We start from the raw sequence: 23824 nt of genomic DNA on the forward strand, positions 1-23824 counted from the left end.
AATGACTGTATTTATAAACCAAATTAGAAGGGCGTGGGGTGTATACTTTTGGACTTAGAAGTTTTCCAAAAACTGATCCCAAAAACTTCAAAGTGGGGTGTGACGCCGACGCCGACGCCGATGCCGACGCCGGGGGTACAGCATTAGCTCACGGTTACTCGTAGGCCTAACCGGTGAGCTGAAAATGAAAACCACCTATTGGCAATTAAATGCATTAAGAAGGCGTATCACAGGTAAACTAACGACATAAAGAAACAAATAACTAAAACATTAACAATGGATGACGAAGTCGCCTCAGGGAGGTAGGCCCCATCTAGGCTAGTTAACAAAACATTGACCAGTGGTGAGTTCGGGTATCGAGTTGAACTTTCTTACACCAAAGAAAAAACAGCCTCCCGTGTTTTATTATGTAAACACGAAAGAGGTTCCGAATGGTAGGATAACGTCATTTCCCACAATTCAATGGATTAAAGATGGAAGGAAGAGGATAGATCCACGAACACTCGCATCGCAAATGTCTGCTTTTCAACGAGTTTTCGGCAACTGCGATTGGACTAGGTGTTGAAGTATTTACTTTCTTTCATTTTTAATCAACAGTGTAGAAATTGTACCGATCTGTTGTATTTGAAGTCAGTCATCATCGATTGTCTCGATCGAGGGCCGAGGCCAGGTTTCACCTGCATTCTCATTAGGCCGACAAATGGAGGGGGATGCTTGAGTGCCCCAATCATGTTATGATACGAACTATACCTTAGCTGCCAATTGTATGTATATAATTAGAATATTTTAAGCTTTAGAGGCATTCCACAACCTCAAAATGGAAATGGGCGATGAATGTGGCATTAAAGTGGTGTGTCGTGTTCGACCCCTGAACTCCTCGGAGGAAAAAACAGGGAGTAAATTTGTCCTCAAGTTTCCAACGGACGATTCGATACACTGTGGGGTAAGTATATCAATTGTCGTCATTACCTACGTGTTATAAAACATATTGTATCACATTTAAATGGGATTCGTAACTCGTGATTCACATTTGTTATTTATAATTTATATGACAAATCTTATCATCATAATTCATGACAAGATATGCGGTGGAAGCGGTTCTGGATCAATACAAGTATAAATCATACTGTTGTTTTAATGATGGAATAAATCACGTAATGCATATAGAATTTAATCCTTAATTATCATAATTCTCCACAAGTGAAATATTCCTTGGTGCTGATATTTGGTTTGAGGGGTCAACAAGTCGACCTCTGATGCAGACACGTTAGAGCTTCATTGATTGGTAACTGTTGCAGCAGTGTTACATCATGGTAACTGGTGATGAAGCTGTCAACTACATGCATCTGGCAGTGTTGAGTGTGTAATATAGCTTAGTGCTACAATAACACTCACATGGACATGAATAATAATAATGCTAAAAAACATTCTTTTAGTTTGTTTGGAAATAAATATGTGTAGTACATTTGTGAAATATTCCGTTATTATGATCAGCATTATCAATATTGCTCTAACGCTTTGTTGCTGTTTTCTTGTTGTTTTATGATAAGGTAAACAGTTTTTAGAGCAGACTACAGAGAATCGAACAATATACAAACCTAAATACATGCATGTGTTGTTAATTTATTGCCTTTGATTGAAATCTTTGAAATGAAATTTAAATATCATTATGAAGATTTCGCTCCACTAAAATCATGTCTAATTATAAGTAAACATACACTTTAGCATCAATTGCATTCTGCTTTCTGAAATTTCAAAATGTCTCTATATTAAGGTTGTGTGTTATGTTCAATATTTTTTCGTTATGTCATTATGTTGCTAATTTCAAATTTAAAAATTCTAATCGTGGAAACATAAAACATGCAGGGAAGAAATAATCTCATAAAATTTAATAAAATGAACACTCTTATGTGATTCCATGAAATTAAATCTTCAGTTTTTTTTCCAAAAATGAAAATACTCCAAAAAAAATCTGTATGTGACACAGTGACACTATAGTGTTACCATTATGACTATAATTATAGCTAGTTCCTATTTGTTTTTACATAATCAAGATTATCCCCAAATAACAAAGTGACCAAAGATGCAGTTTAGTTTATGATGTAGTTTTTAAAAATCAATTTCTGGCTCTGCTATAAATATTTAATAGTCTGTCATGATTGTTATTTAAAGGTACTGATATCATGTATTTTGTACACGTATATCCTTCATATTAATCAATACAGTAACAACGTAACACCACAATATTAACAAGAGAATTTCTGTTTTCCAGGGAAAGTTGTTTGTGTTTGATAAAGTGTTGAAGCCTAACGTGAGTCAGGATTATGTCTATGAGACTGCTGCCAAACCCATTGTTGCTGGTAAGAAATGATACTGTAATATTGAGTAACATTAGTATTTCATTGTCTTATTAAATGTTTGTGTAGATTAGATCTATATTCAATTCTTTTATTACCTTTGGCCTAACGACCAGTTAGTTATAATTTAAATCAAAACATATATAATGCAAAGTACTAGTAGACATTTTTCAGAATTTAAAAGTTTTTGAAATACATTAAAATAATTTTAGTGTATACAGTTACTGAGTTAGCTTCTTAAATAAATCATATGTTGATTATAAAAAGTAAAAATAGAGAGGAAAGTTATGGATTATACTAGAAGTAACTCATTGAGGTCCTTACGCATTACCAACAAAGTTAATAAATTTAACACCTGACACATGCAGACTTCAGTGTAATATCTATACGATAGGTACGTACAGAGGGTATATTTTTACCAGCAGCTGTCTTGCTATTGAAACCACTGAGTGTTCTCCTGAGTATTTACCAACATAAGTAGTATATTTAGTGCATGTTTTGGAAGCCAAACATATTAACATACTTATTTGTTTGGGTAATGACTGATTATTGCTACCAGCCTCCACACATCTTTATAATCTATGCATGTGTGACTTGTTAACAATAAATCATTATTTGATGGACCATTTTGCCACAGGTAGCTTGTATAGAACATCCCTTGATGTGAGATACTGAGGAAATGCCAAGATTGTAAATATATCTATATCTATAACTATGAGCCAAATAGATTTTGTGGCTTTGTTGAGGAACCAGGAAGGTTTAGAGACTTTGAGCCATTTATTTAGACAAGTAGTGTATATGTGTGATGCTTTGACGTAGTATACACAACACAATTATCATCAGATTGTGTATTACTTTTATATACAATCTTGTTCAACGATAGAAAGAACAGGGTGGCTTTCATATGAAGAGACAACAGGCATCTCAAAACAACAATAAATATTTATGATGTGGCAAAACATAGCAGGGTTTGCATTCAAGTTGTCCCTGTAACATTTTGAGGCATAGAAAACAAAAGCGGACCCCAGATATTTTCAGGAATTCTGTTCCAAAACATACATCAGGAATAAGTACCCATTCATTAAATACCCAGTGTAAACCCTGATGTAGGGAGTTGTTTACTCAACTATTGGTACATCATAAATCTAGAGGGGACTACAGATTTGTACAGAATGTAGGGTTGAGCTAGGGAACGAAATTTACTAGTCTGTAATCATCTTGTCTGTAATAGTAAGCTACAACTGGCATATTTAATTATTGTATGCGGGTTGAGTCTTGGAATGGCAGTGTTACATGATATTCAGCTGTTTCTGACCTCAGTGTAACTTGACTGAATGGAGATGAGAATGTGAAATGGTTAATTGGAGGGCAGGTGAGTCTGGAGTGTGATATGATTGAATTGAGGGCAGGTGATCATGAGCCTGAAGTGTACATGTGATGTGGTTGAATGGAGGGCAGGTGAGTCTAGAGTGTGACACAATTGAATGGAAGGCACTCTAGTGAGTCTGGAGTGTGACATGGTTGAATGGAGGGCAGGTGAGTCTGGAATGTACATGCATGTTTGAATGTATGCTAGAACAAAAGACTAGAGTATGGCATGGTTGGATAATATAAAGGCTAAGAGATTAAAAAGTAAAATGGTTGAAAGGATCCAGAGGTGAGAGCGAGTCTGGAATGTAACATGGTTGAATGGAGGACTGGTGATAGTGATACTGTAAATTACATATTATGGAATGGAGGAAAGAGTGAGAGATTTATACTTTAATAGATGTGAGAACAAGAATCTTGTGTGTAACATGATTGAGTAAAGGTAGACTGAAGGATAAAATAGTTGAATGGAGGTGAAAGTAAGTGAGAGTCTGAGACATGTCATGGTTGAATGAAGGTGAGAGAGTAAATGGGAGACTGGGACATTTCTTGTTTGAAAAGAGGTGAGAATAAGTGAGAGACTGTTATATATCATAGTTGAATGAAGGTGAGAGTAAGTGAGAGGCTGGGACATGTCATGGTTGAAAAGAGTTGAGAGTTACTGAGAGACTGGGACATATGGTTGAATGGAGGTGAGAGTAAGTCAGTGATAGACTGGAACATGGTTTATGGAGGTGAGAATAAGTGAGAGACTGGGATACATCATGGTTGAATGGAGGTGAGAGTAAGTGGTCATGAGAGACTGGGACATACCATGGTTGAATGGAGGTGAGTAAGTGAGAGGCTGGGACATATCGTGGTTGAATGGAGGTGAGAGACTGGGATATATCATGATCATGGTTGAATGGAAGTGAGAGACTGGAACATGTCATGGTTGAAAAGAGGTGAGAGACAGTCTGGGACATATGGTTAAATGGGGGAAAGAGTTAGTGAGAGACTGGCCATGGGACATATCATGGTTGAATGGAGGTGAGAGAGTAAGTGAGAGGCTGGGACATATCATGGTTGAATGGAGGTGAGAGAGTAAGTGAGAGGCTGGGACATATCATGGTTGAATGGAGGTGAGAGCATTGAATGTAACATGGTTGATCGGAGCGAGGTGAGAGTGAAAGAATGAGTGAGTCAGTGCTAGCTAAGACTCTGCCCCATCTAACCTTGTATTGATTATTGGGCCAGCAGCTGGAACACACATTTTATACTGCAGTAGATAAACCACAGGAAGTTCCAGTATACAAGGCTGCAGTGCCTTATAACACTACAGAAAATAGCTCTAATTCCTGTGCAATCCGGCTTAACTTTCAGATGTAATGGTATTAAATGTTTTGATCACCCATTGATATTCTGATTCACTTCATTGTCTAGGGTAATTCAATGTGGGTTCATGTAATTATCATCAGTGTTGTCTGTACTAGCATTCACCTTCAAAATAATGTAAATTAGTTATATATTATAATTATATAGGTTTAATGAAGCCAAATGGTCAGTTTTCACATTAAGACATATAATGTTCATTAATTGTACGGCCAGACAGATTTTCCTGTATAGGAGCCGAAGTATATCGTTAATTGTACGGCCACACAGATTTTCCTGTATAGGAGCCGAAGTATATCGTTAATTGTATGGCCAGACAGATTTTCCTGTATAGGAGCCCAAGTATATCATTAATTGACATGTACAGCCAGACAAATTTTCCTGTATAGGATCCCCGAGCTTTAGTCAAATGCTCATTCATGTTAAAGTTTTCAGTGGTGAATTTTAATTTCAGGTAAACAGTTTTTGTATGAATCAGACATTTCTTAGTGTTTTTGATTCACTCTTATTTCATGACCATGCTTTTTATTATTCAAACATTTTGGTAATTTCATTTTACATAACCCAAACTTATACATTGTCAAAAATGCCTTACAGGACAGACTAGAACTATTTTCAGACATAATATTGTTGCTTACATGGACTTACGTAATTGGATTGGGAGTGCAAATGGAAGCCTATAAGCGAACAATATTGACCAGAAAATAAGCTGCTTTCGTTTATCTTGTTTGTCTCGTTTGTAAAATAAGGATATGGACATTCAGCTAGTCTCAAGGAACTTCAAGGCCTGTATTAACATTGCCTGTCTGTTAAGATTTATAATGGCTGAATCGAATTTTAAAATTGATCAAAGGGTTTAATTAGTCCACATTTTACATAATCAGCAAGGCCCCTGCAGCTTACCGGTATATTGTTCCAAAATTACCGTTTTTCAAAACAACCTGGTTTTCCCCCCAAGTCTTGTTAACTTATGCATTCTTCTAGTAAGTATTATATACATAAACATAAACTTTAAGTAGCATGAACGGTATATAAACAACATGTATTTAGCATCCTGGAGTGCTGACTCCATTGAGATGATCCTCCTCTGTGTGTATTCCACATGACTTAGTTGGCAGTAGCCCCCCTCAGCATTATCAGGCAGATTAGCTGTAACTGTGCAGTAAATTGTTGTGTGGGCATTTTGTGGCTGGGAGATGTGGGAGGGGGTATGTACACATATCTTCTCAGAGGTTATGTCATTATTGTGTGAGCTCAACCATGGGAACTGCCTTGTTTACTATTTTTAGCTGTAGATATATAATATTGTTAAGTATAGTCTTTACCATTAGCACTATCTTTGAAATAATTGGGATATGGAGTTTGTTTACTAAAATGTTGATATGATCTGGAGGACACTAGTGTAGTATTGTAGAATCTGATACATGCTAAGTGATGAGCATCATCATATTGTACATGTGCAGGTATCAGCCTAGCTGGGGAATGTTGATGGCCGTTGTATGGCTGTAAGTGTTTACTCCTCATGTAAACAGACTATACACTATGTTGCCTCAAGCTTTAGGAAATATAACATCTATTTCAAACTTCATAGGAATTAATATTCGAACTACAACATTTGCCTTATTACAGCCTACTTTCTGGCTGCCCCACCTCTATTCATATCAGATAAAATAGGTCACTGTGTCTATATATAGATACATTAATTGATCACATAATTCAAATTGGCATCATGCAATGATGACGATATATACTAATTATTAGTAATTAGTATGAATGTAACATTTAAAGCAATAGAAACACACTTTTAATATGATATAATTGAAATATAAATCTACCATTTACATTATAATCAACAATTTGAGGATATTCATGGGTGATACTAGTTACAGGTAAAACTCACACCTGGATCTTATATGGCAGCATTATAAGTAGGCAGCATTTATCATAGGTATAGGTCCTAGCTAGGTGTACGCTGGTGAAAATGTTCCATTCTATATTTTCACGAGTTATATTAAACATCGATCAACATTTACTCTATTAACACAGAGAACTAGAGTAGGGAAAAAAGAGAAATCGAAATTATTTTGCCCTTAAAAGTTGTGTTGAGGAGCTCCAGACATAAAATATTTAATGCTGTTTTAATGAATGAATTTATGCTGAAAAGTGTTTTGCATATAACAATTACCCGATGATGAGTAACATGCTAGTTGTCTGGACACCTGCCAGAGTAATGTGTACACAACCTGTGATATATTTTATAGATCTATAAGGAACAGACACCACACAATGTATGACCAGACCATTATTGTGACTTCTGGCATTTCAGGAACGTCTACATCTGTCAACCTTTAACTGGGTAGTATAGAGACAACTAACAGGAATTCTTGTATTGTTGGATGTTCATGTAGGTTCTACAATATAACAAGTTTGTTTAGGTATAGATCAATCATTGCTCCAAAATAAATATACATACTGACTCGGGGAAAGGAGACAAGCTACGTATACTGAAGTCGTGTACAGGCTGACATGGAAAAAGTGTGGTTACATACACTCCCAGTAGGCCATAGACAGTATTTCTAGATCTGGGTATAATAAATTATCGTTGCTTGAAGAAGACTATAAATTTCTGACAGGTAGTACTTAATGTTATGTAACTGTGCGTGGTTGGAATTTTTTCTCTATACTGGCATGGTAGAACACTGACTAAAGTGTAAACCTAAAAATGGGCCGGTGGTAAACCAGAAACTATACTAACTATAAGAATTTTCTATAGATTTGTCTCTGTGCGTCACCGTTTGGTGTTAATATCAGTCACACCACAAAAATGTCATATGTTAAGTATTCACAATGCTAAACCATACCTAATGTTGTCTAATCCTTTTATTATTTCAGTAAAGATTGTTGAAACCAATATACATTATACATCACTTTTGGTCACAATAAAACTGTATAAAATGCCACCATGATTTACTATATACCTTGATATTTAGAACATCTGATAACAGATGTAAAATTGATGTGAAATTTCTCTGAATTATTACCCAATAGACAGATGACATGATGTTAGATAGCTTTTCTGTCTCCACTGGTAGTGACATTGGTTAATCATGAGAATGTCTGTCGTCCTGTGAACCAGTGTACATGTATCTGCTGCCCCATTATGATGTAATTATATTCCATCCGGTCAAGTCTTGCAAATTGCATTTAAGCAATCCTTGCTTGTATTCCTTTGAATAAAGTGTATTATAATTTATATGCATGTATAGGTGTTGAGAAGGAAACCTTAATTTCCTGGAATGCCATCATTCAGACTTATACCCAACACAACCTCTGTGTCCATTGACTCCAGATTTGCGCGCCTGTTGACTCACAGTTGTATTGTAAAAAGGTTTTATCCAGATCTGTTCTGGAATGTTCCATAACCTGCCCTACAATATATTCCCATGTGGAGATATTCCATCCTGCTAGCCTATAGATAACATAAGTACTCCTTCTCCAACTCCATTAAATATTCCTGAGTTCTGTGTCAGATAGCTACAGATCAGGAAATTGTGTAGAATGGCCTTCATAACATTGACTAGCTATATAGGTGATAGCTGAATTGACTTCCCCATAATGTTCTTAACAGTTTACATGTAATATGCAGTAAATTGCTTCCTTTTCGATTACAGGATATATGAATAGATATCTGATTTTGAAACAAGTGGTTATAATATAATTATATAAATTGCCCTGCATTTACTTATGTTTACAGATAATTTTAGGGTGTGATCAGAATGAATGGTATATATAGGCACATTCATAAAGATACATTGTAATTGTCAAACAGATTGTATCAAGCATGGGATTTTGGTTTCTCTAATAGAATTGTATTTTAAACATCTCATTGCAAAGTTTCCCAAATAAGTTGAAATTGAATAAAACAAATTTTCTGTTGTTTTGAAAATTGGAATTGAGAGTGTCGTTATCATACATCATTGATACAGTATATTACTAGTATACTGTACATGTCATGTGTCATTAGAAATTTAGCTCCTGTACAAAATGATAATCGTAAAACTTTCATCTATCTAGTAAAACTTTCTTAAGACGAACAGGCTTGATACAAATTTCTGCTATTGAAATCCCCAGTTTGACTCATCTTTATATATTTTGAGACCTTACAAGTAATTCCCAATATAATGACCTATAGCTATCTCCTTTGGTCCTATAGGATTCGTTATAAACAAGTTGTATTATATAATGTTTGTCTGTGTGAGACACAAGTGACATTTCATGCCAACTTGAAAGAAAATTGAAATACACATGGAAAAAAGAACAATTTGAAATTTTCCAGACATCATGACTACGTTTAAATGTTAAGTAGATGGAAGTTAGCTATCAACTCTGTTAAAGTGTAAAACATGTTAGTGAAGTGCAAATGATGATCCAATTCCATGTAGTAACCTAATGGAGCACATGTAATACAGGGTTTTATTCCCCATTTCGTAGCTGTAAGATTTCTGTCTCTGGGTAGAGCTGCTGAAGGATTATTGCTATAACAACACCGGGAAATATTCACTGGAATTTCACCATAGCTGAGATCTCCTCTTGTCTTTAGGTGTTTTGTTTACATCACACAGACACTGTTATAAATCTTTGAAGGCAGTGCACGTGGTTACTCTCAAAACAAATGTTGCTGTTCTGTGCATACATTTCTATTGCTTCTGAATTAAAGAAAAGACAAACAATTTCTTTTAAATTCCTTAAAGTTGTGAAACATTTTGAAGAAAACAGTGAGTTTTATTTACCGTAGTATTTTACAAATAAATTGGGATGGTGTTTTAACAAATCAATTTCAATGTAAAATTTTTTAAGAGTGTAAACAAATGAAGGTCAGAGTTCACAACAATTACAACTCAATGTACACCAGTAGTACATATATAGTATACCTAATATTGAAGTGTGATTTTTGTTGATCTAGAAAACAGAAACAATACAGTTTTACCTCTCAACAGATCAGATTGTCCCAAGGATTATATAATCTGCTTTTCAGAAGATGAACTTCTATTAAGGAGTTGGAAGTACATACTGTAAACATGTTAATTTTGAGGCACTCAGATTTTAGTGCAGTACCAAATTTTAGCACATTAGCACAGTTATAGATTGGCAAAGAAAATATTGTTTATATAGGAAATGTAATTTGTGCAAACTAAATTTAGCCCAATGCTCTAAAATAATATTGCCACTAAAATATTACATTTACAGTATTTCTTTCAGATTGTCCATAAGAATCATAAAATTTCACTTTTATAAGAAGATGAACTTCTACTAGGAAGTTGTGAGTCTACATTGTAGTGATTTTAGATAATTCTTTCAGGCAGGTCTTCAGCATTGTTTTCATAATATTAATAAGTTAAGCTCCATAAATAGTTATTACTTATACTGTAAGAGCTTATATATGCAGTGGACTGGGTTCTCTTAGTGTGAGGGAGTCCAACCATTATAGGGAAGCAGGAGTCTTGGATCAGGACATCGTTGGAAACCCAAGAGACTCTGCTCTATATCTTTTGTGTCACATGGGTCTGGTAGGTGTCCAAAGGGATTAGGACTGTAATTTTGTATCTACTTGTACGTCCGATTGTCACTGATCATTATGTATCTACTTGTATGTCCGATTGTCACTGATCATTATATATGTATCTACTTGTATGTACGATTGTCACTGATCATTATATATGTATCTACTTGTATGTACGATTGTCACTGATCATGATGTATGTATCTACTTGTACGTCCGATTGTCACTGATCATTATATATGTATCTACTTGTATGTACGATTGTCACTGATCATGATGTATGTATCTACTTGTATGTCCGATTGTCACTGATCATTATATATGTATTTACTTGTATGTCCGATTGTCACTGATCATTATATATGTATCTACTTGTATGTACGATTGTCACTGATCATGATGTATCAATACACTGTTATAACAAGCCTGTATTATTTCATTATTACAGATGTACTTGGAGGGTACAATGGAACTATATTTGCCTATGGTCAGACGTCCAGTGGTAAAACACATACAATGGAGGTAAGTCATTTTAAGGACAACACTATCTGTGATGGAGAAGATGATGCGTTTCGTTGTACATGCACTACCATATGGATATCCTAGCATTGGGGTACTGGAGACATCCAGTTTATCCCATTTTAGTGCTTTTGCCTCTTGAACCATTGAACTGTATATAATATGATGGTGAAGGGCACTAGTGAGTGAATAACTCAGACAGTAGAGCGTCAGACTAATGGACCTCGGGTGTAGATCGGAAGGGTGTGGTTCGATCTGTACATCCTGTTTGTCACGGAGACTGAAGTCAATGTCCAGCGTTCTGATTATGTCTGCAGGAAAGTCACTCTACCCCAATTGCTCTGAATAGCATCTGACAGGCCTCTGGTTATTTTGCTCAGTGAGATAGCCACCAGCTACTACAAGGGGCTTCCCCTACGCCATTAAAATGACCCAGATCATTAACAAGGTTATAAGTGGTAAACTCTGGAAACAACCCTATAACATGATTTTACAAATTACAGCCTTTGTATGTTGTTTTCTGTATCATATTATACATGTAGTGTGTTTAAACCAATATGCTATAGTTGTTATGTTAAATGTGAAAATAAGCTAAAATTTCACGCCACCAAAATATAATTTCATGGAGATACTGCTGCAGTTCATGTTTTGCAATGCATATATACCTGGTATGTGTGTTACTGAGTAATTGGGATCAAGCAAGGCACTTATTACCAGAATACCCTTGAGTTGTTGTACCAGAAAAAGTATAATTGATGTTTATAATTAGTATTGTGTATAAAACTATAGAAAGGTACAAAATATGGCCATCAGCAAGTATTCAGAAACTGGTGGAAGTTTTAGCGGACTAGTGGAAGTTTTATCGAATTGATGGTAATGTAACCAAACCGGTGGTAATAATCAAAATCTAGTGGTAATGATAATAAACTGGTGGTAGTAATCAAAATCTGGTAAGATATTTAGCAGAAAGTGGAAGAAACTTCATTCTGGGACAAGGAAATTTCCACTTTTCTAAGCTCTAGTGATTAATACAGTCTAATTATATAATTACCATAGCTATATAGGTGATAACATTGCGGTCTAGTACATTCTGGACGACTAGCAAGGTTTACCTGCATTTCCTAGAACAAACTTTATCTCTGTATTGATTTGTCGTGTTAACTCCAGCCTCCTTAAGTGGTTGTGTTGTTGTGACTTGCGAACCTGGCACTGCAGACTGGACATGCATTATGTATATTGACAGACTGTCTGGGTTTAAAGTTTGTTTAAGTAGTAGTGCATCTGTGATTGGCTTAGATGTCATCAACTAGAGGTTGTTTGTATAGAAGCTTGGCTGTGATTGGCTGTTCGATCTGTCCTTTTTCATGACAATATTCATGACTTCACTTATCCGGCTAATTGATATTGATGGGAGCTGTCTTGTTAGATTCCAAACACATTTCAGCATTCTTAATGTCTCTGACTGTAACATTGATTCCATGTAAATATACATAAGCTCTAGCTTCTGATTGAGTAATCATGTCTGGATTTCCATTCTCTTTAGTCTACTTAACTCATCCACTGAAACGCCAATAGGCTGTAATAGCGGACATTAAACCGTTAATTATAATGATTCTCTTAAATTTTAAAATGAATTACATATATTTGAACATTAGAGTTGCATATCAAGGAAGTTTATGTTGAAGTAGAACCAAATAGATACATAAATTTGATGTCACTAGCTTTTATGGGCTATAAGGAAATAAAAATACATCCTTTCTAGATCTAGATCAAATCATGGTGAGGCCCAACAGAAGAATTACTAAATAAATCTTTAAAAAGATGTTAATGCTTCATTATTGGTCTTTGTTGTTAATCTGAAAGTTAAAGATTTGAATTTGTGATGCTACTGTGTTAATAGACTTAATACATAGATTAAGTTATATATGAAGAATCTTATACATCAACAGAAGAAGTAGATGTAGCATACATTGTATTAAAGTCGACTCAGCTCTATCTTATATACAGCCTGAGTTGTGGGAGCTGTAGATGGAGAGTTATATAGCCTGGGTTGTGGGAGAGTTATAGCCTGGGTTGTGGGAGAGTTATATAGCCTGGGTTGTGGGAGAGTTATATAGCCTGGGTTGTGGGAGAGTTATATAGCCTGGGTTGTGGGAGCTATAGATGGAGAGTTATATAGCCTGGGTTGTTGGAGAGTTATATAGCCTGGGTTGTGGGAGAGTTATATAGCCTGGGTTGTGGGAGCTATAGATGGAGAGTTATATAGCCTGGGTTGTTGGAGAGTTATATAGCCTGGGTTGTGGGAGAGTTATATAGCCTGGGTTGTGGGAGAGTTATATAGCCTGGGTTGTGGGAGAGTTATATAGCCTGGGTTGTGGGAGAGTTATATAGCCTGGGTTGTGGGAGAGTTATATAGCCTGGGTTGTGGGAGCTATAGGTGGAGAGTTATATAGCCTGGGTTGTGGGAGCTATAGATGGAGAGTTATATAGCCTGGGTTGTGGGAGAGTTATACAGCCTGGGTTGTGGGAGAGTTATATAGCCTGGGTTGTGGGAGAGTTATATAGCCTGGGTTGTGGGAGAGTTATATAGCCTGGGTTGTGGGAGCTGTAGGTGGAGAGTTATATAGCCTGGGTTGTGGGAGCTGTAGGTGGAGAGTTATATAGCCTGGGTTGTGGGAGCTGTAGGTGGAGAGTTATATAGCCTGGGTTGTGGGAGCTGTAGGTGGAGAGTTATATAGCCTGGGTTGTGGGAGAGTTGTATAGCCTGGGTTGTGGGAGCTGTAGATGGAGAGTTATATAGCCTGGGTTGTGGGAGAGTTATATAGCCTGGGTTGTGGGAGAGTTATATAGCCTGGGTTGTGGGAGAGTTATATAGCCTGGGTTGTGGGAGCTGTAGATGGAGAGTTATACAGCCTGGGTTGTGGGAGAGTTATATAGCCTGGGTTGTGGGAGAGTTATATAGCCTGGGTTGTGGGAGCTATAGATGGAGAGTTATATAGCCTGGGTTATTGGAGAGTTATATAGCCTGGGTTGTGGGAGAGTTATATAGCCTGGGTTGTGGGAGAGTTATATAGCCTGGGTTGTGGGAGAGTTATATAGCCTGGGTTGTGGGACTGTAGATGGAGAGTTATATAGCCTGGGTTGTGGGAGAGTTATATAGCCTGGGTTGTGGGAGAGTTATATAGCCTGGGTTGTGGGAGAGTTATATAGCCTGGGTTGTGGGAGAGTTATATAGCCTGGGTTGTGGGAGAGTTATATAGCCTGGGTTGTGGGAGCTGTTGATGGAGTTATATAGCCTGGGTTGTGGGAGAGTTATATAGCCTGGGTTGTTGGAGCTGTAGATGGAGAGTTATATAGCCTGGGTTGTTGGAGCTGTAGATGGAGAGTTATATAGCCTGGGTTGTTGGAGCTGTAGATGGAGAGTTATACAGCCTGGGTTGTTGGAGCTGTAGGTGGAAAGTTGGGGAAGCTATCCATTATTAATCAATACCAGTTATCAGTAGTGGATGCCAGGCATTATATGAGCAGGCTTTTTACTGCAGTTTATTGTGTCTGTGTATAGGCCAAGCACGGTTTTCTCTACTGATTGTATGTCTTTCCTTCAAATAAAAGGGAGGTAGTTATCAGGATGTTTGAGTCTGGTTCCTGTTCAGTTTGAACATGTTAGGGTTGTAACAGTAAACTTTTCATCAGTTTATTACGAAGTTTAGAAGTGTACACAACACCATGCACGTGAATTGTATCCCTAATTTGATTAAAATACACAGATTATCATTATATGTTGAGAAATATGGATTGTCTGTATCAGAGATATATACATGTGGAGGAGAGAGATGGATTGTCTGTATCAGAGATATATATATGTGGAGGAGAGAGATGGATTGTCTGTATCAGAGATATATACATGTAGAGGAGAGAGATGGATTGTCTGTATCAGATATATATACATGTGGAGGAGAGAGATGGATTGTCTGTATCAGAGATATATACATGTGGAGGAGAGAGATGGATTGTCTGTATCAGAGATATATATATGTGGAGGAGAGAGATGGATTGTCTGTATCAGAGATATATACATGTAGAGGAGAGAGATGGATTGTCTGTATCAGATATATATACATGTGGAGGAGAGAGATGGATTGTCTGTATCAGAGATATATACATGTGGAGGAGAGAGATGGATTGTCTGTATCAGATATATATACATGTGGAGGAGAGAGATGGATTGTCTGTATCAGATATATATACATGTGGAGGAGAGAGATGGATTGTCTGTATCAGAGATATATATGTGGAGGAGAGAGATGGATTGTCTGTATCAGAGATATATACATGTGGAGGAGAGAGATGGATTGTCTGTATCAGATATATACATGTGGAGGAGAGGGATGGATTGTCTGTATCAGAGATATATACATGTGGAGGAGAGAGATGGATTGTCTGTATCAGATATATCCATGTTGAGAGAGATGGATTGTCTGTATCAGATATATATACATGTGGAGGAGAGAGATGGATTGTCTGTATCAGAGATATACATGTGGAGGAGAGAGATGGATTGTCTGTATCAGATATATATACACGTGGAGGAGAGAGATGGATTGTCTGTATCAGAGATATATACATGTGGAGGAGAGAGATGGATTGTCTGTATCAGAGATATATATGTGGAGGAGAGAGATGGATTGTCTGTATCAGAGATATATACATGTGGAGGAGAGAGATGGATTGTCTGTATCAGATATATACATGTGGAGGAGAGGGATGGATTGTCTGTATCAGAGATATATACATGTGGAGGAGAGAGATGGATTGTCTGTATCAGATATATACATGTTGAGAGAGATGGATTGTCTGTATCAGAGATATATACATGTGGAGGAGAGAGATGGATTGTCTGTATCAGAGATATATACATGTGGAGGAGAGAGATGGATTGTCTGTATCAGATATATACATGTGGAGGAGAGAGATGGATTGTCTGTATCAGAGATATATACATGTGGAGGAGAGAGATGGATTGTCTGTATCAGAGATATATACATGTGGAGGAGAGGGATGGATTGTCTGTATCAGAGATATATACATGTGGAGGAGAGGGATGGATTGTCTGTATCAGAGATATATACATGTGGAGGAGAGAGATGGATTGTCTGTATCAGAGATATACATGTGGAGGAGAGAGATGGATTGTCTGTATCAGAGATATATACATGTGGAGGAGAGAGATGGATTGTCTGTATCAGATATATATACATGTGGAGGAGAGAGATGGATTGTCTGTATCAGATATATATACATGTGGAGGAGAGAGATGGATTGTCTGTATCAGAGATATATACATGTGGAGGAGAGGGATGGATTGTCTGTATCAGAGATATATACATGTGGAGGAGAGAGATGGATTGTCTGTATCAGATATATATACATGTGGAGGAGAGAGATGGATTGTCTGTATCAGAGATATACATGTAGAGGAGAGAGATGGATTGTCTGTATCAGAGATATATACATGTGGAGGAGAGAGATGGATTGTCTGTATCAGAGATATACATGTGGAGGAGAGAGATGGATTGTCTGTATCAGAGATATATACATGTGGAGGAGAGAGATGGATTGTCTGTATCAGATATATACATGTGGAGGAGAGAGATGGATTGTCTGTATCAGAGATATATACATGTAGAGGAGAGAGATGGATTGTCTGTATCAGATATATATACATGTGGAGGAGAGAGATGGATTGTCTGTATCAGAGATTTACATGTGGAGGAGAGAGATGGATTGTCTGTATCAGATATATATACATGTGGAGGAGAGAGATGGATTGTCTGTATCAGATATATATACATGTGGAGGAGAGAGATGGATTGTCTGTATCAGATATATACATGTGGAGGAGAGAGATGGATTGTCTGTATCAGAGATATATACATGTGGAGGAGAGAGATGGATTGTCTGTATCAGAGATATACATGTGGAGGAGAGAGATGGATTGTCTGTATCAGAGAGATATACATGTGGAGGAGAGAGATGGATTGTCTGTATCAGAGATATACATGTGGAGGAGAGAGATGGATTGTCTGTATCAGAGATATATACATGTGGAGGAGAGAGATGGATTGTCTGTATCAGAGATATACATGTGGAGGAGAGAGATGGATTGTCTGTATCAGAGATATATACATGTGAAGGAGAGAGATGGATTGTCTGTATCAGAGATATATATATGTATGGAGGAGAGAGATGGATTGTCTGTATCAGAGATATACATGTGGAGGAGAGAGATGGATTGTCTGTATCAGAGATATACATGTGGAGGAGAGAGATGGATTGTCTGTATCAGAGAGATATACATGTGGAGGAGAGAGATGGATTGTCTGTATCAGAGATATACATGTGGAGGAGAGAGATGGATTGTCTGTATCAGAGATATATACATGTGGAGGAGAGAGATGGATTGTCTGTATCAGAGATATATACATGTGGAGGAGAGAGATGGATTGTCTGTAACAGAGATATATACATGTGGAGGAGAGAGATGGATTGTCTGTATCAGAGATATACATGTGGAGGAGAGGGATGGATTGTCTGTATCAGATATATATACATGTGGAGGAGAGAGATGGATTGTCTGTATCAGAGATATATACATGTGGAGGAGAGAGATGGATTGTCTGTATCAGATATATACATGTAGAGGAGGGAGATGGATTGTCTGTATCAGATATATACATGTGGAGGAGAGAGATGGATTGTCTGTATCAGAGATATATACATGTGGAGGAGAGAGATGGATTGTCTGTATCAGAGATATATACATGTGGAGGAGAGAGATGGATTGTCTGTATCAGAGATATATACATGTGGAGGAGAGAGATGGATTGTCTGTATCAGATATATATACATGTGGAGGAGAGAGATGGATTGTCTGTATCAGAGATATATACATGTGGAGGAGAGAGATGGATTGTCTGTATCAGAGATATACATGTGGAGGAGAGAGATGGATTGTCTGTATCAGAGATATATACATGTGGAGGAGAGAGATGGATTGTCTGTATCAGAGATATATACATGTGGAGGAGAGAGATGGATTGTCTGTATCAGAGATATATACATGTGGAGGAGAGAGATGGATTGTCTGTATCAGAGAGATATACATGCGGAGGAGAGAGATGGATTGTCTGTATCAGAGATATACATGTGGAGGAGAGAGATGGATTGTCTGTATCAGAGATATATACATGTGGAGGAGAGAGATGGATTGTCTGTATCAGAGATATATACATGTGGAGGAGAGAGATGGATTGTCTGTATCAGAGATATACATGTGGAGGAGAGAGATGGATTGTCTGTATCAGAGATATATACATGTGGAGGAGAGAGATGGATTGTCTGTATCAGTGATATATACATGTGGAGGAGAGAGATGGATTGTCTGTATCAGATATATATACATGTGGAGGAGAGAGATGGATTGTCTGTATCAGAGATATATACATGTGGAGGAGAGAGATGGATTGTCTGTATCAGAGATATATACATGTGGAGGAGAGAGATGGATTGTCTGTATCAGAGATATATATGTGGAGGAGAGAGATGGATTGTCTGTATCAGAGATATATACATGTGGAGGAGAGAGATGGATTGTCTGTATCAGATATATACATGTGGAGGAGAGGGATGGATTGTCTGTATCAGAGATATATACATGTGGAGGAGAGAGATGGATTGTCTGTATCAGATATATACATGTTGAGAGAGATGGATTGTCTGTATCAGAGATATATACATGTGGAGGAGAGAGATGGATTGTCTGTATCAGAGATATATACATGTGGAGGAGAGAGATGGATTGTCTGTATCAGATATATATACATGTGGAGGAGAGAGATGGATTGTCTGTATCAGAGATATATACATGTGGAGGAGAGGGATGGATTGTCTGTATCAGAGATATATACATGTGGAGGAGAGGGATGGATTGTCTGTATCAGAGATATATACATGTGGAGGAGAGAGATGGATTGTCTGTATCAGAGATATACATGTGGAGGAGAGAGATGGATTGTCTGTATCAGAGATATATACATGTGGAGGAGAGAGATGGATTGTCTGTATCAGATATATATACATGTGGAGGAGAGAGATGGATTGTCTGTATCAGATATATATACATGTGGAGGAGAGAGATGGATTGTCTGTATCAGATATATACATGTGGAGGAGAGAGATGGATTGTCTGTATCAGAGATATATACATGTGGAGGAGAGAGATGGATTGTCTGTATCAGAGATATATACATGTGGAGGAGAGAGATGGATTGTCTGTATCAGAGAGATATACATGTGGAGGAGAGAGATGGATTGTCTGTATCAGAGATATACATGTGGAGGAGAGAGATGGATTGTCTGTATCAGAGATATATACATGTGGAGGAGAGAGATGGATTGTCTGTATCAGAGATATACATGTGGAGGAGAGAGATGGATTGTCTGTATCAGAGATATATACATGTGAAGGAGAGAGATGGATTGTCTGTATCAGAGATATATATATATGTGTGGAGGAGAGAGATGGATTGTCTGTATCAGAGATATACATGTGGAGGAGAGAGATGGATTGTCTGTATCAGAGATATACATGTGGAGGAGAGAGATGGATTGTCTGTATCAGAGAGATATACATGTGGAGGAGAGAGATGGATTGTCTGTATCAGAGATATACATGTGGAGGAGAGAGATGGATTGTCTGTATCAGAGATATATACATGTGGAGGAGAGAGATGGATTGTCTGTATCAGAGATATATACATGTGGAGGAGAGAGATGGATTGTCTGTAACAGAGATATATACATGTGGAGGAGAGAGATGGATTGTCTGTATCAGAGATATACATGTGGAGGAGAGGGATGGATTGTCTGTATCAGATATATATACATGTGGAGGAGAGAGATGGATTGTCTGTATCAGAGATATATACATGTGGAGGAGAGAGATGGATTGTCTGTATCAGATATATACATGTAGAGGAGGGAGATGGATTGTCTGTATCAGATATATACATGTGGAGGAGAGAGATGGATTGTCTGTATCAGAGATATATACATGTGGAGGAGAGAGATGGATTGTCTGTATCAGAGATATATACATGTGGAGGAGAGAGATGGATTGTCTGTATCAGAGATATATACATGTGGAGGAGAGAGATGGATTGTCTGTATCAGATATATATACATGTGGAGGAGAGAGATGGATTGTCTGTATCAGAGATATATACATGTGGAGGAGAGAGATGGATTGTCTGTATCAGAGATATATATATGTGGAGGAGAGAGATGGATTGTCTGTATCAGAGATATATACATGTGGAGGAGAGAGATGGATTGTCTGTATCAGAGATATATACATGTGGAGGAGAGAGATGGATTGTCTGTATCAGAGATATATACATGTGGAGGAGAGAGATGGATTGTCTGTATCAGAGAGATATACATGTGGAGAAGAGAGATGGATTGTCTGTATCAGAGATATATACATGTGGAGGAGAGAGATGGATTGTCTGTATCAGAGATATATACATGTGGAGGAGAGAGATGGATTGTCTGTATCAGAGATATACATGTGGAGGAGAGAGATGGATTGTCTGTATCAGAGATATATACATGTGGAGGAGAGAGATGGATTGTCTGTATCAGAGATATACATGTGGAGGAGAGAGATGGATTGTCTGTATCAGTGATATATACATGTGGAGGAGAGAGATGGATTGTCTGTATCAGATATATATACATGTGGAGGAGAGAGATGGATTGTCTGTATCAGAGATATATACATGTGGAGGAGAGAGATGGATTGTCTGTATCAGAGATATATACATGTGGAGGAGAGAGATGGATTGTCTGTATCAGAGATATATACATGTGGAGGAGAGAGATGGATTGTCTGTATCAGATATATACATGTGGAGGAGAGAGATGGATTGTCTGTATCAGATATATACATGTGGAAGAGAGAGATGGATTGTCTGTATCAGAGATATACATGTGGAGGAGAGAGATGGATTGTCTGTATCAGAGATATATACATGTGGAGGAGAGAGATGGATTGTCTGTATCAGAGATATATACATGTGGAGGAGAGAGATGGATTGTCTGTATCAGAGATATACATGTAGAGGAGAGAGATGGATTGTCTGTATCAGAGATATATATGTGTGGAGGAGAGAGATGGATTGTCTGTATCAGAGATATATACATGTGGAGGAGAGAGATGGATTGTCTGTATCAGAGATATACATGTGGAGGAGAGAGATGGATTGTCTGTATCAGAGATATATACATGTGGAGGAGAGAGATGGATTGTCTGTATCAGAGATATATACATGTGGAGGAGAGAGATGGATTGTCTGTATCAGAGATATATACATGTAGAGGAGAGAGATGGATTGTCTGTATCAGAGATATATACATGTAGAGGAGAGAGATGGATTGTCTGTATCAGATATATACATGTAGAGGAGAGAGATGGATTGTCTGTATCAGATATATACATGTAGAGGAGAGAGATGGATTGTCTGTATCAGAGATATACATGTGGAGGAGAGAGATGGATTGTCTGTATCAGATATATACATGTGGAGGAGAGAGATGGATTGTCTGTATCAGAGATATATACATGTAGAGGAGAGAGATGGATTGTCTGTATCAGATATATACATGTGGAGGAGAGGGATGGATTGTCTTTATGAGAGATATAAACATGTGGAGGAGAGAGATGGATTGTCTGTAATGGAGTAGTTTGTGTATCGATCAGGGACTGCTGTAGCCCGACATGACCAACACCACCATCATTGATCCAACAGTCTTTCCCTGAAGTAACAAAACTTCCAGCAACTCTCTCTTGGAAACCCTGCAGGCTTCATGATAAGAATAGATTCAGGTTGAAGTAGGAATATGGAGAATCGGTTTGATCATTGTCAGTTTCAGTTAGTCTCATCTGAAAAGGCTGCATGTATACAATATAGGTATCCATGGCAGATTTCAGGATTTCTGATAAACAGTATACATCATGTACAGACTCCTGTTTTCAATGAAAGTCTGGAGGCAAGGTCATAATTATAAAAATCAAAAAAATCAAAAAAAAAATCATTGTTTTTTCAAAGTCAGTTCGTTGTAGTTAACCTTGTGGTAGTACTGCAGTTAATACCTGTATCTTAGCCAGGATATATTAATCAGGAGATGGATCTTGTTCCTCTTCCAAGCAATGGAAGATGTCAGAAGGACATTTGGGAATGTTTGATTCTGCATAAAACTTAATATCACCCTGCTGTCTTATGTACATGTGAATCCTTTGTCCCAGACAGGTGATATATTGACTTGGTAAAACTCTTTGTGCTGTGCGTAGTTAGAGTACTGCCTTCATATATGATTTGTCAAGTGTATTTAGTACACTGGAATATGGTCAAAGTTGCAGTCCAACTGTAAACTCGATAAATATTGTACACCAACTGATTTGGATGCAATGCGAGGAATTAAAAAATGCACAATGTAAAATGTGTTTGAAATCTTAATGTAATTTAAATTTATTTAAATTATAATTGCAAAACAAGTTACATTGACTTAAATTGATCATGCTTGGATGCATGGAAGAGCATAACACCATGAAACCAGAAACCAGATTACCCAGAGAAACCCACGTGGTCGGGCATCTCCCCAGCCCCCAGCCCCCAGCCCCCCAGCCCTCGGCTCCCCACCCCTTACCACTACCTTTTCTCATCTGATCAGGGTATTGAACTCTGCCACCTAGGTGAAAGACCAAGTGTATTGTTACCACCCTTATCTTAATTACCAGCTGGCTTCTTGACCAGGAAGAGCAAGATGTTGTCATGAAAGATGAAACAAACAGAAAAGTGCTGTCTTTTGTGAAACCTATGTCCCAGACAGGTGATATATTGATCATGACTTGTTCAATATTAAATAAGACTCTGTATCCTGTGAGCAGGAAAACAAAAAACAGCAGGAAAATTAAAGAGCAAACTGAGAAGAGAAAAGAGAATAGAGTCAGTTCCTGACAACTTAGAAATGTGTAATATCAGTGAAGTAGTTATAATAAGTAACACTACTTCCAACACTCAGTAGGGGCCTCGGTGGCCGAGTGGTTAAAGTGTCCCGACACTTTATCACTAGCCCTCCACCTCTGGGTTGCGAGTTCGAAACCTACGTGGGGCAGTTGCCAGGTACTGACCGTAGGCCGGTGGTTTTTCTCCGGGTACTCCGGCTTTCCTCCACCTCCTTAACCTGGCACGTCCTTATAATTAAATGACCCTGGCTGTTAATAGGACGTTAAACAAAAACAAACCAACACTCAGACAATCACATCTGTAGTTATTAAATATTTAGGTATTGAAATCAAATTTAACCTTCACACTCAACTGAAAACCTGTTTTCAACAGTTATACAGTCAAACCTGCCTTAGCGACCACCTGAATTAAACGACTTCCTTTCATATGCGACCGTATTTTTTCCTCCCAACGTTATTTACTATACTAGTGACCTGAATTAAGCGACTACCTGTCAGACGCGACTAACGACCATCATTTCCGTGTCCCAAATGCTGAAAAACGACTTTTTTCAGCGACTTTCC

At 37.6% G+C, this 23824-nt stretch overlaps 1 protein-coding gene across 1 annotated transcript in view; it reads left to right on the forward strand.

The window, feature by feature from the left end:
• Positions 1 to 463: 463 nt before the first annotated feature.
• Positions 464 to 23824, forward strand: part of LOC117344130 (kinesin heavy chain-like) — a 57303-nt gene continuing 33942 nt past the window's right edge. The window contains 3 exon segments of the mRNA XM_033906777.1: positions 464 to 943; positions 2273 to 2360; positions 11105 to 11178. Coding sequence (XP_033762668.1) covers positions 818 to 943; positions 2273 to 2360; positions 11105 to 11178 — 288 coding nt within the window. The 5' untranslated portion in view covers positions 464 to 817.

The sequence above is a fragment of the Pecten maximus genome, chromosome 15 (genome assembly GCF_902652985.1).
Source record: "Pecten maximus chromosome 15, xPecMax1.1, whole genome shotgun sequence".
NCBI classification, from domain to species: Eukaryota; Metazoa; Mollusca; class Bivalvia; order Pectinida; family Pectinidae; genus Pecten; species Pecten maximus.